This window comes from Periplaneta americana, chromosome 1 (genome assembly GCF_040183065.1).
Source record: "Periplaneta americana isolate PAMFEO1 chromosome 1, P.americana_PAMFEO1_priV1, whole genome shotgun sequence".
In the NCBI taxonomy this organism is placed as follows: domain Eukaryota; kingdom Metazoa; phylum Arthropoda; class Insecta; order Blattodea; family Blattidae; genus Periplaneta; species Periplaneta americana.
In genome coordinates, this window is record NC_091117.1 from 15568328 (window position 1) to 15587511 (window position 19184).

The 19184-nt window shown below is 36.2% G+C and overlaps 1 protein-coding gene across 1 annotated transcript in view; it reads right to left on the minus strand.

The window, feature by feature from the left end:
* The window catches only part of Con (connectin), a 1055959-nt gene that overhangs the window by 322868 nt on the left and 713907 nt on the right, over nucleotides 1-19184 (minus strand). The window contains exons 4-5 of the mRNA XM_069839240.1: nucleotides 5002-5324; nucleotides 2526-3247 (exon numbers count right to left, since the gene is read on the minus strand). Coding sequence (XP_069695341.1) covers nucleotides 2526-3247; nucleotides 5002-5315 — 1036 coding nt within the window. The 5' untranslated portion in view covers nucleotides 5316-5324. The remainder of the gene's footprint in view (nucleotides 1-2525; nucleotides 3248-5001; nucleotides 5325-19184) is intronic.

The window sequence follows — 19184 nt, forward strand, 5'->3', positions numbered from 1 at the left end:
TCATCCCTGTAAGTTTGTAACACCAGCCCGGAAACACCCTGTATATTCTGACTCATGTCCGCTCCCCGAATCCCTCAGCTAAAGGGAAGTGGATAAGTCGCTCACCTTTCTGGCGTTACACACGAAGTGGACACAACGTTGCCACATAGATATTAATATTATTTAGTTTCCTTCTTGCCCAACTTCTTGCCTTCCAGCGGATGTCTGCCACTGGGGTGAGGTAAGGGGGAATGCTATTTTGAGTCAACGTCGCGCTTTGTCTCTGTACGTTCCACGTGCTTTACGACATACTTCAGAAGTTGCATCTTCCTATAAGCAGATTTCTAAGAAACTGTAACGAAGATATAGATTGACAAATCGAACTGAAACCCTGACCGAGTTACTACGTGAGCAGTGGCTGTCTTGGAGAGGAGCAAGTGAGAAAGCACGGGGGGAAGGGAGAGAGCACTATGCACTATGTACTTGCAGGTCCACTCACAGTTTGCCAAACCTGCTAACAAAAGCATTAAAAGGTTGACTAGTTGCCTGCAATGCTAGCATAATGGAACCTTCCTAGCCGACAGTCGAGGCAAAAATGAAGAATCCGTTATTGTGGTAATACTGGAGAATGGTTCTTATATTGGTCGCTATGCACACACACACACCCTCTCAGATATTTACGTGGTGATTGGTGACTGAATGACAAACCTGCTAACACAAGCATTAAACGGTTGACTACTGGGTGTTCAGTTCAAAGTGTGTCATGGCTCGCTGTATGCCGTCATGTGGCTAGTCGATGAGCCTAGAGAATTCAATCTTCCTACACTTCCGCAGAGGTGTATTATCTATGAGGCAGAGAAGTTGCCTAGCAAGTACGGCGTTCAATCTGAAGAGTACGTACCGATACGTACGGTAACGCCGGTAGTGGCAGGAATGTGAACTGTTTGGAAATACGTACTGAGGCGAGTTTTTTCTTACTGTCGAGATATAGGGAGAGGGTTAAGACGATTACTTACGTATTTGTTGACATTAACTTCGACGGTCAACATGGACACGGTGCATTTGATTTGTGTTGTGGAATGTTACCGTACGCAACCGATGATAACAAATACCCTGCGTACGACTTGGCCGCGCAAAACACAGTTCGAAAGAGGTTATAGTAGCACACAGACCGTACAGACCGCCATCTGTTGCTACGACGTTCAAGTTATACCGTACACGTTCTCAAGTTCAGATTGAAGAACGCCTTGAATAATAGGCAACTTCTCTGACATATAAGCTGAAACTCTCTTCAAATCGGTGACTCAACAACAGTGACGTCATGACACACTTTGAAATGAACACCCAGTAGTTGCCTGAAATGCTAGCATAATGGAACCTTCCTAGCCGACAGTCGAGGCAAAAATGAAGAATCCGTTATTGTGGTAATACTGGAGATTAGATTAGATTAGATTAGATTAGATTTATTTATTTAACCTGGTAGAGATAAGGCCGTCAGGCCTTCTCTGCCCCTCTACCAGGGGATTACAACTATAACATGAACAATAAGATTACAATTAATATTAAATTTACAATTACAATTACAATAAAAATTAAAGTACGACAAGAATACCTGATTAATGAAAGCTAGACATTTTATCATAGAAGTTAAGAACAAAGAATATTTTTGTATTTACTAAATTACAAATTAAACCTACAATAACAAAATTCTATAGTGATGAAATTACCGGATATTGAGATATTTTGTGGTAGATTAAAAGAACTATTTACAAGAAACCATGTCTGAACGAGTCTCAATTACTGACCAAGTGCCTAGTAAGTGTGCGTTTGAATTGAATTTTATTTCGACAGTCCCTGATGCTAGCAGGTAACGAATTCCAGAGTCTTGGCAGGGCTATTGTGAAAGAGGATGAGTATGAGGAGGTGCGATGGGATGGTATTGTTAGTATTGTTTCATGGCGAGAGCGTGTGTTCAGATTATGGTGGGAAGAAAGGTAAGTGAAGCGAGACGACAGGTACGAAGGAATAGAAGAGTTCAAGATTTCGAAGAGAAAGAGAAGTGAATGTAAATTTCTTTTCTTATCTAGTTTAAGCCAACCTATTGCTTCCAGGGATGGGGTAATATGATCATATTTACGAACATTGCTTACAAAACGTAACCACAAATTATGAGCACGTTGAAGTTTCATTTTGTTGTCGCTGGAAAGGTCAGTCAGTAAAATGTCAGCATAGTCAAAATAGGGAAATACAAGGGTCTGCACAAGGGACTTTTTTAAGCAAGAGGGAAGATGAACATTTATCCTTTTTAGCACATGAATAATAGAATATACTTTTCTGCAGGTTTCTGTGATTTGCATGTCCCAGAGTGGTTCTTCTATTGGTCGCGATGCCCACACACACCCTCTCAGATATTTACGTGGTGATTGGTGACTGAATGACGAGGAGCGAGGGAGAGAGAAGAAAGAAAGAGAGAGATTCCAGAAGTTGGCGTGTTTTACGGGGTTTTACTTGAAGTTGTCTAACTATAGGTTCTAAATGGCACTTACCTTCAATGAGGAAGTATGAGGTGATGTTGCGCAGGTTGTCCATGATGGGTCTGACTGTGTCGAAGGTGAGGGTGCGCAGTGAGTTCTCGCGCAGGTCCAAGAAGTGCAGGCGCGGGACGCCCACGAGCACGTCGCTCGCCAGCGCCGTCAGCCGATTGTCGCCGAGCGTCAGGCGCCCCAACATAGGGACGCCCTCGAAAGCGCGCTCACTGATGTACTGCAGCACGTTGTAGTCCACGTTTAACTCGTGCAGGGACGGCATTTCCGCGAACGTGAGGTCGCCGAGCATGCGCAGACGGTTCTCCTGCAGGTTGAGCACGCGCAGGGAGCGTAGGCCTGCGAAGGACTCGCGCGTGACCACGTTGAGCTGGTTGCCGTTGAGCTCCAGCTCCTCCAGGCGTGTCAGGTGCTCAAACGCGCGGTCGTGCAGCACGCTGAGGTTGTTGCGGTCGATGTACAGGCGGCGCAGCGAGGGCAGGCCTACGAACACGCCGCGCCGCAGCTCGGCGATGCGGTTCTCGTCCAGCGTCAGCACTGTGAGGCTGGAGAGACGCGCGAAGGCGCGTGGCTGCAGCTCAAGTATCTGGTTGCGCGTCATCGAGATCTCTTGCAGCGACGACGAGTTGGCGAACGAATACGCGGGTAGTTCAGGAATGTTGGCATACTGCATCTTGAGCTCCACCAGGCGCGGCAAGTGCGTCAGAGCACGCGTAGGCACGAAGCTGCAACAAGACGAGGAAGTCACTTCATTATAGTTCTGGTGGTAACGAAATTTTAACCACTTATTGTCAGAGGAAACTAAAGTAAAGCCATGGAATATCTTTTTAATATGTCCATTATTTTGGTGCTAGGGATCAAATGGATTATTCGTTGTTGAAAAAAAAAATAATTTTTTCAAACTATAAAAATTGGCATAAATCAGACATTTTTGAGTTACCTTAAAATAATTGCATGAATATGACTAATATGTATCTATTAGGTAACATAACCTGAAAATTTCATAATCCTATCTTAATTAGTTTCTGAGAAACATGCACTTATGTCATTTTGTCTAACGATACTCTAAAAAAGACCTTTAATATTAAAAATAATATTTTTGATTTACAAAGAACTAGATTGAAGCTATTATAGGTGGATTCAATAGCCAAAAGCTACATCATTCAGCACAAAAAATGGCAAAAATTTATGTTCATTAGAATCAAATCCAATTGCTTTTAGGCAATTTTTTTTCTCATTTTTCACACACTTTAACAATCATCTAAAAATACAGAAAAAGAATAAATATAAAGTAAAAATAGACGAAGGAATGAATAAAAATCGACAGAATGTAATAATAAACTTATACAGCAAGAGAATAAAATTGAACTAAAGAAAATACAGTATGAGAAGAAAGAAAGAAAGAAAGAAAGAAAGGAACAAAGAAAGAAACAAACAAACAAAGAAAGGAAGAAACGAAGGAAGAAAGAAAGAAAGAAACGAAGAAAGAAGGAAACAAACAAACAAAAAAAAGAAAGAAAGGAACAAAGAAAGACAGAAAGAAAGAAACAAAGGAACGAAGAAAGAAAGGAACAAAGAAAGAAACAAACAAACAAACGAAGGAAGAAAGAAAGAAATGAAGAAAGAAAGAAACAAACAAAGGAACAAAGAAAGAAAGAAACAAAGAAAGAAACCAAAAAAGAAAGATACAAACAAAGAAACGAAGAAAGAAACAAACAAAGAAAGAAACGAAGAAAGAAAGAAACGAAGAAAGAAAGGAACAAAGAAAGAAAGAAACGAAGGAAGAAATGAACAAAGAATGAAAGAAAGAAAGAAAGAAAGAAAGAAAAGAACAAAGCAAGAAAAAAACGAAGAAAGAAAATAACAAAGAAAGGAATAAATAAAGAAAGAAACAAACAAACAAAGAAATAAACACATAAACAAAGAAAGAAACAAACAAACAAAGGAAGGAAAGAAGACAGAAAGAAACGAAGAAAGAAAGAAAGGAAAAAAGAAAGAAAGGAACAAAGAAAGGAAGAAAGGAACAAAGAAAGAAAGAAAGGAACAAAGAAAGATGGAAAGGAACAAAGAAAGAAAGAAACGAAGAAAGGAACAAAGAAAGAAACGAAGAAAGAAAGAAAAGAACAAAGAAAGAAAGAAAAGAACAAAGAAAGAAAAAACGAAGAAAGAACAAAGAAAGAAAGAAACGAGGAAAGGAAGAAATGAGGAAAGGCAGAAACAAAGAAAGAAATAAAGAAACAAAGAAAGAAAGAAACGAACAAACAAAGAAAGAAACAAACAAACAAACAAATAAACAAAGAAGAAAACAAACAAAAAAAACAAACAAAGGAAGAAAGAAACAAACAAACAAACAAACAAAAGAAAGAAAGGAAAATATACAGAAAGGAAATAAAGGCAAAATTAAGGATTACATGAAGGAAATATAAATACGAACGTTAATGAGAAAGTATCAAAGAGGAAGCAAAGTCAGGACCATCACCTGAGGTTCCCGTCTGGCCGCACGTTGAACTTGAGGTGCTCGACGTTGCTCTGGGACAAGAAGTAGTCCCACACGCCGTCGTCGGGGCGCAGGCCCGTGAACACCCAGCACGTGGCCTCCGTCGCGTTCTGCATCTCCACGCGGTCGCAGAAGCAGTCGATGGTGCTCTTCGGCTCCCGGATGTCGCACAGGTTCTCCGCGTTCCTGGAGTGGGCGCTCTTCTTCTTGTCCTTGTCCTTGCGACTTCGACAGGACACGTCCTGCACTAGCCAGCACGCGCAGAGGACTAACAGGAAAAGCAAGGCCCTCGACATTCTCAAGGCCTGGAAAGAAAAATAAAATAAACTTTTACGACTGACGAAAAGTACAATTTTTAGGTTTCTAATTTCTGATTTCATCAGAATACGAGTACATTGCAGTTTAATCTTACTATATCCGTTAACATTATGTTCTACAGGTTTTCAAATTTTACGTAAGAAGATTCTATAAGCCAGTGGTCGACAGCACTCGCTGAAATGTGTAACGGGTAAGAAGTACAGAGGTGTGAAAATTATTAGAATAATCTTAATTTTAAAGTTTTTTTTTAATAGTTCCTTCACAAATATTAATTGAATTGATGAATATTGATATATAATATTACTATACTGATGTAGGATATATTTACTACTAACAATGCCGGAAAGCATTGTTGTACATTGGTATTTTTCTTATTTTACAATTGTTATGGGAATTCAGAAATTATTATATTATGTTGGCGGAATTGGAAACATCAAAACTTAATTAAGAAATGTTTTAAACAAATTGTTCTTTGCGTTTACATTGTTGTGAAGGTTCAAATGAACGTATACATCTGTTTTGTGCATATAATTTTTGATGTTTCCAATTCCGCCAACATAATATAATAATTTCTGAATTCCCATAACAATTGTAAAATAAGAAAAATACCAATGTACAACAATGCTTTCCGGCATTGTTAGTAGTAAATATATCCTACATCAGTATAGTAATATATACCAATATTCATCAATTCAATTAATATTTGTGAAGGAACTATTAAAGAACCTTTAAAATTAAGATTATTCTAATAATTTTCACATCTCTGTATGTCTCTTAATCTGCGGGTAAGAGGACGCTAGCCTGAGGGTGCACTGTGCTGATGACTGCTGCTATAAACTCTGAGATATTTCCGTCTTAAGTATCAAAGATATAATTCTTCAGATATAGCCTACCGGAAAAAGATATTTTGTATTACAGAGACGTCTTCACAATCATCACTATGGGCCATATTCATAGACATTCTTAGCGCGGGCTTCCGGCGGATGATCAGCGAACTAACGTTTTTCGTATTCATAAACCAGTGTTAGCGATGTGATATGATATAAATCCTGTACAAGTAATCAGTCGATAGCCGGGGCTAGTTCAGCACGCTCGTAGCGTGGGCTAGCGAAATGTCTATGCAAAGTTCTTGAGACAGGCTAAATCTGAACGTTAAAGATATTTTGTACTAACGGGACGTCTCAAATATAATCGATATAGTTCTTGAGATAAGTTTAATACCTTAACTCTCATCATATTTTCTATTACGGAGATATCTTAAGTATTATAGATATAGTTGTTTAGATAGACTATAAGTTATTATCTAAACTCTCAACAAATTTTGTACTTCAGAGACGTCTTGAGTATCATCGATATAGTTCTTCAGATAGACTATATTATTATCTGAACTCTCAAGTTATTTTGTACTGCAGAGACATCATGAATATCATCGATATAGTTCGTCAGATAGACTATATCAGAACTCTCAAGATATTTTGTACTGCGAAAATATCTTCAGTATCATATAGTTCTTCAGATAAACTACATCTGAACTGTGAATATATCTTATACTGCAGAGATGTCTAGAGTCACTGATGTAGGTCTAGTTCTTCAGATATATCTGAACTCTCAATATATTTCGCAATATAGATACATTTTAAGTAGCCTATCATAGATATATTTTTTTCAGATTTATATGAATACTTAGTACTGCAGAGACGTCTTGAGTATCATTGATATAGTTCTTCAGATAAGCTACATACGACTTCTCACGATAATTCCTATTGAGGGAGATATCTTGATCGTCATCGATATAGTTCAGAAATATCTGAAATCGTAAGATATTTTGTTCTGTAGAAACGTCTTGAGTATCACTCACATAGTTCTTCAGTTATATCTGAATTCTCAATATAATTTTGTACTGCAGGTCAACGATATAGTTCAGAAATATTTGAAACCTCAAGCTTTTTATACTTCATAGACGTCTTGAGTATCATTGATATAGTTATTCAGCTATATCTGAATTCTCAATATAATTTTTACTGCAGGTCATCGATATACATAGTTCTTCAGAAATATTTGAAATCTCAAGATTTTTATACTTCAGAGACATCTTGAGTATCAATGAAATAGTTCTTCAGATATATCTGAATTCTCGAGACAATTTTGTACTGCAGGTCATCGATATACAGTAGTTCTTCAGAAATATTTGAAATCTCAAGATTTTTATACTTCAGAGACATCTTGAGTATCAATGAAATAGTTCTTCAGATATATCTGAATTCTCAAGACAATTTTGTACTGCAGGTCATCGATATACAGTAGTTCTTCAGAAATATTTGAAATCTCAAGATTTTTATACTTCAGAGACATCTTGAGTATCAATGATATAGTTCTTCAGATATGTCTGAATTCTCAAGATAATTTTGTACTGCAGGTCATCGATATACAGTAGTTCTTCAGAAATATTTGAAATCTCAAGATTTTTATACTTCAGAGACATCTTGAGTATCAATGATATAGTTCTTCAGATATATATGAATTCTCAAGATAATTTTGTACTGCAGGTCATCGATATACAGTAGTTCAGAAATATTTGAAATCTCAAGATTTTTATACTTCAGAGACATCTTGAGTATCAATGATATAGTTCTTCAGATATATCTGAATTCTCAAGATAATTTTGTACTGTAGGTCATCGATACACAGTAGTTCTTCAGAAATATTTGAAATCTCAAGATTTTTATACTTCAGAGACATCTTGAGTATCAATGATATAGTTCTTCAGATATATCTGAATTCTCAAGATAATTTTGTATTGCAGGTCATCGATATACAGTAGTTCTTCAGAAATATTTGAAATCTCAAGATTTTTATACTTCAGAGACATCTTGAGTATCATTGGTATAGTTCTTCAGATATATCTGAATTCTCAAAATAATTATGTACTGCAGGTCATCGTTATACAGTAGTTCTTCAGAAATATTTGAAATCTCAAGATTTTTATACTTCAGAGACATCTCGAGTATCATTGGTATAGTTATTCAGATATATCTGAATTCTCAAGATATTTTGTACAGCAGAGATGTTATTATCAACGACATGATTTTCAGATAAGGGCTTACCTGAACACTCTAGATATTCTGTACTGCGTAGACTATAGAAAATGCCTGTGCCCAATATTGTACACTAATAGTCCTAAAACATATCTTGAAAAAAAAATTGAGAGAGATCTTGCTAATTCAGGAATGAGGAGAATAGAAAAATTTATTCTACGGTGATACTTACTTACTGCCTTTTAAGGAACCCGTAGGTTCATTGCCGCCCTCACATAAGCCCGCCATTGGTCCCTATCCTGAGCAAGATTAATCCAGTCTCTACCATCATATCCCACCTCCCTCAAATCCATTTTAATATTATCTTTCCATCTACATCTCGGCCTCCCCAAAGGTCTTTTTCCCTCCGGCCTCCCAACTAACACTCTATATGCATTTCTGGATTCGCCCATACGTGCTACATGTCCGCCCATCTCAAACGTCTGGATTTTATGTTCCTAATTATGTCAGGTGAAGTATACAATGCGTGCAGCTCTGCGTTGTGTAACTTTCTCCATTCTCCTGTAACTTCATCCCTCTTAGCCCCAAATATTTTCCTAAGAACCTTATTCTCAAACACCCTTAATCTCTGTTCCTCTCTCAAAGTGAGAGTCCAAGTTTCACAGTCATAAAGAACAACCGGTAATATAACTGTTTTATAAATTCTAACTTTCAGATTTTTTGACAGCAGACTAGATGACAAAAGCTTCTCAACCGAATATTAACAGGCATTTTCCATATTTATTCTGCGTTTAATTTCCTCCCGAGTGTCATTTATGTTTGTTACTGTTGCTCCAAGATATTTGAATTTTTCCATTAGAAGAAAGTAGGAATAAGTAATAGAAAACCCGCAACATAGCTGAATTTTTGTCCACTACAAGACTCACAGTATCTGTCAAGAAATGAACACTGGTACGTTTGGTAAAGTACACATGTGACAGAGACAGAGCGGGGACTTTAACATCTGTCAATGTTTGACAAAGGAAACTTCGTCCAAACCTCTACGGGGATATAACTGGTTATAAAACATCTCTCACCAGCGACAAGGGGCAGCTAGAAGTGACTCTTCACACTTTCCTTGTTTAACAGAGCAATTCTATGGTCGGCCCTTCAACCACTTAGTGGCACAGATTGTCTGTATTGCTGCAGTAAGGGGCCGTAACAACGTATACAGCCACTTAAAGCGTGTTGCCAATTAAAACTGTATAAATGGGATTTGTTGACATTAGGATCCTCTTAACCCGTTCCCAGCAAACTTTCAGGATAATAGAGCGGGTCTCTTTTCGTAAAAGATGAGCAGAATTTCTTCCTTTATATAGTCACTAAAGTCGTCATCATCATCATCATCATCATCATCATCATCATCATGGTAGGAACGATCATGATTTTAAAATCAAATGTAGGAAACAGAAAACGGATGTAGGTAAATTCTCATTTTTAAATAGAACTATAAATGATTGGAATGACCTACCTGCAGCGGTCTTTGAGGGCCGTCCTTCCGTAAGGAAATTCAAGAATAACTAAAAAAATTGTGTATAAAATGCAAATTAAAATTAAGGTGACATTTAACATTTAATTTTTTAAGGCGACATGTATTTATTTAGCCAGACGAGTTACTCCCTTGGTTTGAATTGTAAATTATTTAAAAATAGCGTGTAAGAGGGCCTTAGACTAGAAATGTTAGTTTAAATGTAGTTCTGTTTATAAGTATTCATAAGGATGTAATTATTTGACTTATTTGAACTGTTGTATCAGTGAAGCGAGGTGAGTCAGTGAAGTTATGGTTTTACAGTGCAGTGAATAGTTCCGATAAGTGATAATTTATAGCGTCAATGAAATGTGTTCTATAGTCTCAGTGAAATGTGTCCTAAAGTGTCAGTGAAATGCGTCATAGTGCCACTACAGTGAGTGAGATGAGAGTAAAGTGAAAGACTATTGAAACTTATGTAGGGCCTGTACATAAATTATGTAGGTTGTATTGTAAAATTAGGTATTTTATTTATGTTTTATTATTATTGTGTTAAATTGTATTGTGTATTCATATTGTATTATGTATAAAATTGTAATGTGTATTGTGTAATTGCATCGTGTATTGAAAATTTTATTGTGTATTGTTTATATTGTGTATAACACTGTCACCGGGTGCTTGCCCACTTGCAGTTTAAATACATACATACATACATACATACATACATACATACATACATCCTCATCATCATCATCATAATCATCATCATAATCTCAAATATTTACGTCAAATAGTAATAGTAATAATAATAATAATAATAATAATAATAATAATAATAATAATAATAATAATAATAGTAATGGTTTTTAGCACAGTTTCATTTCTTATTCTATCTGCCCATTTCACACGCTGCATTCTTCTCCATATCCACATTTCATATGCTTCTAGTCGTTTCTCTTCACTTCGACGTAACGTCCGTGTTTCTGCCCCATAGTGCCACACTTCAAACAAAGCACTTCACTAGTTTTTTCCTTAGTAATTTCTCCAGAGGGCCGTAGAAGATGTTCCTTTTGCTATTGAAAGCTTCCTTGGCCATTGCTATCCTCCTTTTGCCTTCCTGGCAGCAGCTCATGTTACTGCTTATAGTACACCCCAAGTATTTGAATCTGTCCACTTGCTCTACTGCCTCATTTAGAATTCGTAAGTTTATCTTCTTTATTTTTCTTCCTATGACCATTCTCTTCGTCTTATTGCATTTATCTTCATCCTATACTGTTCACAGCTGTCATTTAGCTCCAGTAACATATCCTTTAGTATCATTTCCTCTTCTACTATTATATTATACAGGATGGGTTAAAAGTCGCTTTCCGCAAATACTTCCTTACATTTAATTACATTCAATTTACATTTGACTACACATTCCTTTACAGATATTTTTCAAAATGGATACCTTGTTTGTCGATACACAATTCACAACGTTTAGACATTGATTTACAGATGGCAGAACATAACTCACGATTTTAATCGATTTTCACGAAATGTTAGGGGAGAGTCGGGTAGTATCGGACATCGGGTAATATCGGACAGTGAGTTTCTTTCATCTACCACACGATGATAGTACCTGATTGACATGGTTACGTTTCTGTGATGTCACATAGAGAAACGTAACCAAATCATTCAGGTACTACCATATGGTGGTAGATGAAAGAAACGCACTGTCCGATACTACCCGATGTCCGATACTACCCGACTCTCCCCTATGTTTTATTTAACGACGCTCGCAACTGCAGAGGTTATATCAGCGTCGCCGGATGTGCCGGAATTTTGTCCCGCAGGAGTTCTTTTACATGCCAGTAAATCTACAAACATAAGCCTGTCGCATTTAAGTACACTTAAATGCCATCGACCTGGCCCGGGATCGAACCCGCAACCTTGGGCACAGAAGACCAGCGCTATACCAACTCGCCAACCAGATTTTCACGAAGGACTGTTCGATCATCTGTTGCAACTGATGCAGATCCTGCGGTTTCTAAGCAGAAATATCATTTTTCAGGATACCCCTAAGCGAAAAAACACATTTTGTCAGATCGCTTGTTCTGGGTGGCCATTTGTTGTGCCACGACGGCCAATCCATTCATGTAATTACTGATTGAAAAAGTCCCTCACTCCTACACCAAAATGAGGTGGTGTTCCATCCTGTAGTAATTTCAATTACATATCGGCAAAACCAGGGCTGTTTTCAAGACATGACAATGGAGAAAACAGTTAACGTACGAACATGGTTGCCAACCCACCACTTATTACACCAGATATACGTTTGTTCAAGTTATGACATCTGTATGTGAGTACAAGTATGAAACCTAAGAACGAATATTGGGGAAAGCGACTTTTGACCCACCTTTATATCATATTACATTACATTATATTGATATGTATTGTCAGCCAACTTTAGAATTTTTGTCATGGTGGACTTTCACATTCCTCCTTTCCGGTCCACCATCACTTTAACATTTTTCACACTTTCCACATCAATTAGTTGTTCATCATTTCCACTCTACTTCAGTTCTTCCTCCATTTATATAATCGTCTTATCATCTATTTTACCCCAACTGTCTTGTACTGTATATTATATTACTTACTTACTTACTTACTTACTTATGGATTTTAAGGAACCCGGAGGTTCATTGCCGCCTCACATAAGCCCGCCATTGGTCCCTAAGGTGACCAGGTTTAATCCAGTCTCTATCATCATATCCCACCTCCCTCAAATCCATTTTAATATTATCCTCCCATCTATGTCTCGGCCTCCCCAAAAGTCTTTTTCCCTCCAGCCTCCCAACTAACACTCTTTATGAATTTCTGGATTCGCCCTTACGTTCTACATGCCCTGCCCATCTAAAACGTCGGAATTTAATGTTCCTAATTATGTCAGGTGAATAATACAATGCGTGCAGTTCTGCGTTGTGTAACTTTCTCCATTCTCCTGTAACTTCATCCCTCTTAGCCCCTAATATTTTCCTAAGAACCTTATTCTCAAATACCCTTAATCTCTGTTCCTCTCTCAAAGTGAGAGTCCAAGTTTCACAACCATAAAAAAACAACCGGTAATATAACTGTTTTGTAAATTCTAACTTTCAGATTCTTTGGATGATAAAAGCTTCTCAACCGAATAATAACAGGCATTTCCCATATTTATTCTGCGTTTAATTTCCTCCCGAGTGTCATTTATATTTGTTACTGTTGCTCCAAGATATTTGAATTTTTCTACCTCTTCGAAGGATAAATCTCCAATTTTTATAGATCCATTTCGTAGAATATTCTGGTCACGAGACATAATCATATATATTATATATTATATTATATTATATTATAGAGTATATCATAATTATATTATATATTGTATTATTATTGTCACACTAGGCAAATTGTCACCGGCCGCCACTGAGTTTGATGTACGCCTTTATTCCGACACGAAACAATTGAAAGCCGGCACACTGCTGCGTATCCACCCAGAGGCGAAGGAAGGAAGAAATGGCTTTGCAGGATAGATCGGCTCACTCGAGTAGAACACCGCGATAAAATCGCGAGGCTCGAGAGAATCCACACGCTGTAAATCTCGAAACCCGTCTCCATGGCGATCGGTTCGCACTAGCACTCAACTGTCTCTATCACCATGGCAACCGCCCCAAAGGACTCAAGTAAGGAAATGACGGAAATGGACATCAATTGCGAATGCTTTTCTAGAAAACGTGTCGGATACGAATATCTTTTTCACCGTGAAATGTTTAAGAAGTGATTCACACGCACGTTCACAGGAAATCGAAAACTTGGCAAACAGGGCAAGCTTTCGTTCCTCTCTGCTAGAAGTAAACATCGTCCTTAGGGTCAAGAACGTCCTACTCTCCTTACAAACATGTTTTAATACTGAAATTAGTTTCCTCTAGACAAGTCATGCTTGGCACTGTCACTATATTAAGGGTAGAGGAAGGTATTTTTTTTTAACTTTTTTCCTATTTGGTGTAAAATATTAATTTTTTGTATGTAGAGAGCTCATAGCTGTGGCAACTCAACCAAATAAAAATATTTTGAACAAAAAAATATTTGGGGCCCAAATTTGAAAAAAAAAAATATACCCAATGCAGGATTGTACTAAAACCGATATATCTAAACCGTTTTTAAAGATAGATTCAAACAATTTTTTGCAATGTATTTGCAAAAGCATGTTATGCAAACTGTCTGTAACAGAATTTTGATATTAGTCCCTACGTTTGTAAAATAAACAATTAAAATTTAATAACAATTTTCTGATTTCCTTTCTTGCAAACAAACGGACGTATTTTTAAAATGAAATCAATTAACAAAATTCTGTTACAGAGAAACGTTTCCTAATAGTCTAAAGAATGTGTGTTCTAAATTTCATGCATGTATCTTTAATAGTTCAGAAATTATATCCATTTTTGTCTGGCAATGTATAAAAAAATGAAGTTACTGGAAACCGATAAAAGCGGGCGTGTGATTTAAAAATCCATAGCGCAGGATGTTTAAAAATGACGTCTAAACATCCGATAAGGGAACAAATACCCACAAAATGTTATGCAATGCATTCCACACATATCTAAGGGTATTTTAAAGAAAAAAATTTTTTTTTGAAAATTTAATTTACCGGAAACAACAATAAAAGTGGGCGAGTGATTTAAAAATCCGTAACCCAGGAAGTTTAAAAATGGCGACTCAACATCCGATAAGGGCACAAATACCCACAAAATGCTATGCTATGCATTCCACACATATCACAGAGTATTTTAAAGAACTTTTTTTTTAATTTACTCATTTTTCACCAAAAAATACCATCCTCTCCCCTTAGTCTCTCCATAAACGCCTTCCTATATACAGTGAAACCCCGCTACACCGCTTTAGTAAGAAATAAAGAATTGTAAATTAAGTTCAAAATAATATATAATTAATTTTTATATACCCAAATGTCAGTGAGTGAAAACTTCGTTGTACCGTGGGTATGCTATAACGTGGGAGTGAAGTACTCTCACGCTGTAACGGGGTTTTACTGTATTACCAACTCGCTTCCTCTGCGTGAGACCAAGAAAGTATTCTACTAACTGTGCGGTCTCGTTAGGTTCCATGCAAACCCCAGAGCGCATTGTCACAGGTTGTGAGATCGGGGCTGCGAGGTGGCCAGTCGAGAGAAATCGGTAAGATGGATGACCCACGGCCAATCCAGCGTTGTGGACGCCATACGACGCGCCTTCCAACAGATTACACCAGCAATGCTGAGGACAATATCACACCGAAATGGCGACGCAATGATGGAGGACATGCTTACCACACACAGTTAGTGTAAAGTGGGCATATGTCTGCATTATGATTGGAATTACATAAATAATGTGTATATTTGCTTATTTATATGGGGTAAACGGGACTTTGTGCCCCCCTGTAGTATAAAAGGAACGTTAAATAAAGAATGTTAATTTCAATTATCATCTTGTCGTCTATGAATATCCTCTGTACTTTAATAGAATCGGTAATGAAGGAATTACAATTAAAATTATCATCCTATCGACTATGGATAGCATCTGCAGTTTAATAGAATCGTTAGTTAAGAAATTACAATTAAAATTATCATCTTATCGACTATTAATAGCATCTGCAGTTTAACAGAATCGTTAATTAAGGAATTACAAATATAATTATCATCTTATCGACTCTGAATAGCCTCTGTAGTTCAATAGAATCGTTAATTAAGGAATTACAATTAAAATTATCATCTTAACGACTCTGAATAGCCTCTGCAGTTCAATAGAATCGTTAATTAAGGAATTACAATTAAAATTATCATCTTATCGACACTGAATAGCACCTGTAGTTTAAGAGAATCGTTAATTAGGGAATTACAATTATAATTATCATCTTATCGTCTCTGAATAGCCTCTGCATTTCAATAAAATCGTTAATTAAGGAATTACAATTGAAATTATCGTCTTATCGACTCTGAATAGCACCTGTAGTTTAATAGAATCGTTAATTAAGGAATTACAATTAATATTATCATCTTATCGACTATGAATAGCATCTGCAGTTTAATAGAATCGTTAATTAAGGAATTACAATTAATATTATAATCTTATCGACTATGAATAGCATCTGCAGTTTAATAGAATCGTTAGTTAAGAAATTACAATTAAAATTATCATCTTATCGACTATTAATAGCATCTGCAGTTTAATAGAATCGTTAATTAAGGAATTACAAATATAATTATCATCTTATCGACTCTGAATAGCCTCTGTAGTTCAATAGAATCGTTAATTAAGGAATTACAATTAAAATTATCATCTTATCGACTATGAATAGCATCTGCAGTTTAATAGAATCGTTAATTAAGGAATTACAATTAAAATTATCATCTTATCGACACTGAATAGTATCTGTAGTTTAACAGAATCGTTAATTAGAAAATTACAATTATAATTATCATCTTATCGTCTCTGAATAGCCTCTGCATTTCAATAAAATCGTTAATTAAGGAATTACAATTGAAATTATCGTCTTATCGACTCTGAATAGCACCTGTAGTTTAATAGAATCGTTAATTAAGGAATTACATTTAAAATTATCATCTTATCGACTATGAATCGCATCTGAAGTTTAATAGAATCGTTAATTAAGGAATTACAATTAAAATTATAATCTTATCGACTATGAATAGCATCTGCAGTTTAATAGAATCGTTAATTAAGGAATTACAATTAAAATTATCATCTTATCGACTATGAATAGCATCTGCAGTTTAATAGAATCGTTAGTTAAGAAATTACAATTAAAATTATCATCCTAGCGACTCTGAATAGCACCTGTAGTTTAATAGAATCGTTAATTAAGGAATTACAATTAAAATTATCATCTTATCGACTCTGAATAGCATCTGCAGTTTAATAGAATCGTTAATTAAGGAATTACAATTAATATTATAATCTTATCGACTATGGATAGCATCTGCAGCTTAATAGAATCGTTAATTAAGGAATGACAATTAAGATTATTATCTTATCTACTATGAATAGCATCTGCAGTTTAATACAATCGTTAATGTAGGAATTACAATTAATATTATCAATTTATCGACTATGAATAGCATCTGCAGCTTAATAGAATCGTTAATTAAGGAATTACAATTAAAATTATCATCTTATCGACTATGAATAGCATCTGCAGTTTAATAGAATCGTTAATTAAGGAATTACAATTAATATTATCATCTTATCGACTATGGATAGCATCTGCAGCTTAATAGAATCGTTAATTAAGGAATGACAATTAAGATTATTATCTTATCTACTATGAATAGCATCTGCAGTTTAATATAATCGTTAATATAGGAATTACAATTAATATTATCAATTTATCGACTATGAATAGCATCTGCAGTTTAATAGAATTGTTAATTCAGGAATTACAATTAAAATTGCCATCTTATCGACTATGCCTAGCAACCGCAGTTTAATAGAATCGTTAATTAAGAAATTAGAATTATCATTTTATCGTCTATGAATGAATAGCCTCTGTAGTTTAAAAGTAATGTTAAATAAATAGTTACAATTTTATTACAATTATTATCTTATCTTCTATGAATAGCCTCTGTAGTTTAAAGGGAACAAAAGTAAAGAATAACATTAACAATTATCACGTTGAAGTGCGTGATCAGCCTCTGTAGCTACAAAATATCATTAATCAAAGCCTACTATTGCCATTATCTTATTTCTGAATAATCAGTAGTTTGAAAGGGGTGTGTAAATGAGAAATAAAGCTATCAGACAGTATATTCATATCCGAATATCGCCCTTTAAGGAAAAAAAAAACGAATTAAATCGTAATTAAATAAAAATATTGAATTTCGTACCATTTGACTTAAAGAGATATTGCAAACGTAGCGCAAATACAAACACAGTTTAATTCCTTACACCAGGCATGCACAGAGTTCTCGCGGATTACCAGCAAGAGCGACACAAATTCCTTGTTCAGAAAGTACCACTTGTTTTCAACTCGTTTCCCCTCTCGATCGCTTTGCCCTCCTTCTCCAACTATCGACCTAATTGGGCGCTTTTCATGAACAGTGGCACAGTCGCTCCCCCTCTGTATTTCACAAGTACACGACTGCTGGTGCCCTCGCGATATCGGCCTATTTATGCCAGCTGACGATTTGGAGGCACGAGAAAGTAGAGCGCAGTTTTATCGACTCTTGCTAGATTCCCAGCACTTTGTCACTGCCTTGCTTATACAGGGACATCATTTTGTTTTTACTTCAATTTTTATTGTACCTGAATTTTTTAATGTACTTCACTCCCACCCCTTCTACTAATCCCACACAGATCCAAGACCGCATATACAGTCATAGTAGCCTTACGGTCACAGTAAACAGTACGTTCCAAAAATATGTTCGCGTTTTCCAGTGACGAAAGAGCTTTCAATAGTGAATCATTTTCGCACAGGTACTGTCGTCCATTTGCCTACGTCGTATCCCGGTTTCCCCCACCAGCTTTCATCCGCCAGCTAGTGGCTGGGCTGTCTTAGCTCTTTTCTGAAAACATTAATTTCTGTTAGAAATTGGACGTCTACGTAATATTATACAACCGTTTAAAATAACTTAAATGAAAGGGCCTCGTTAAGTAATTAACTGTCACGTGATTTCCCCCTTTTCTACGACCCTACGGCATAACCATTTGGACGAATAGTAGGTAGTATGTCTGAGTAATTTTATCTTTTCGGATCGGGAAGAAGTGAAGATTGAATTTACAGTACGTAAGGTACTCTTTTATAGAGTAGGTACAGAATTATTTCAACATGAGTTATTAGTACGAAGAACGAAACTGGTAATTGGGATTAGGTACAGTAGTCTATAGTGCGATAATATGCACATTAGAATGAAGCCTGTATCGAAATGAACGGGCACCATTTTAAAAAATGTGTTTAAATATCCATATTATGATTATTTTTCAATTTAACTTCATTCTCGACATTGTACGCTAATGTGCTGTAGACAGTATAATATACACTGCATAATGAATACGTCCACATGGACAGCTCAATTCGTGAGTAAAAACACTCATTGTTAATACTCTACTGTATTTTGATTAAACAAAACTTACTTACTTACTTACAAATGGCTTTTAAGGAACCCGAAGGTTCATTGCCGCCCTCACATAAGCCCGCCATCGGTCCCTATCCTGTGCAAGATTAAGCCAGTCTCTATCATCATACCCCACCTCCCTCAAATCCATTTTAATATTATCCTC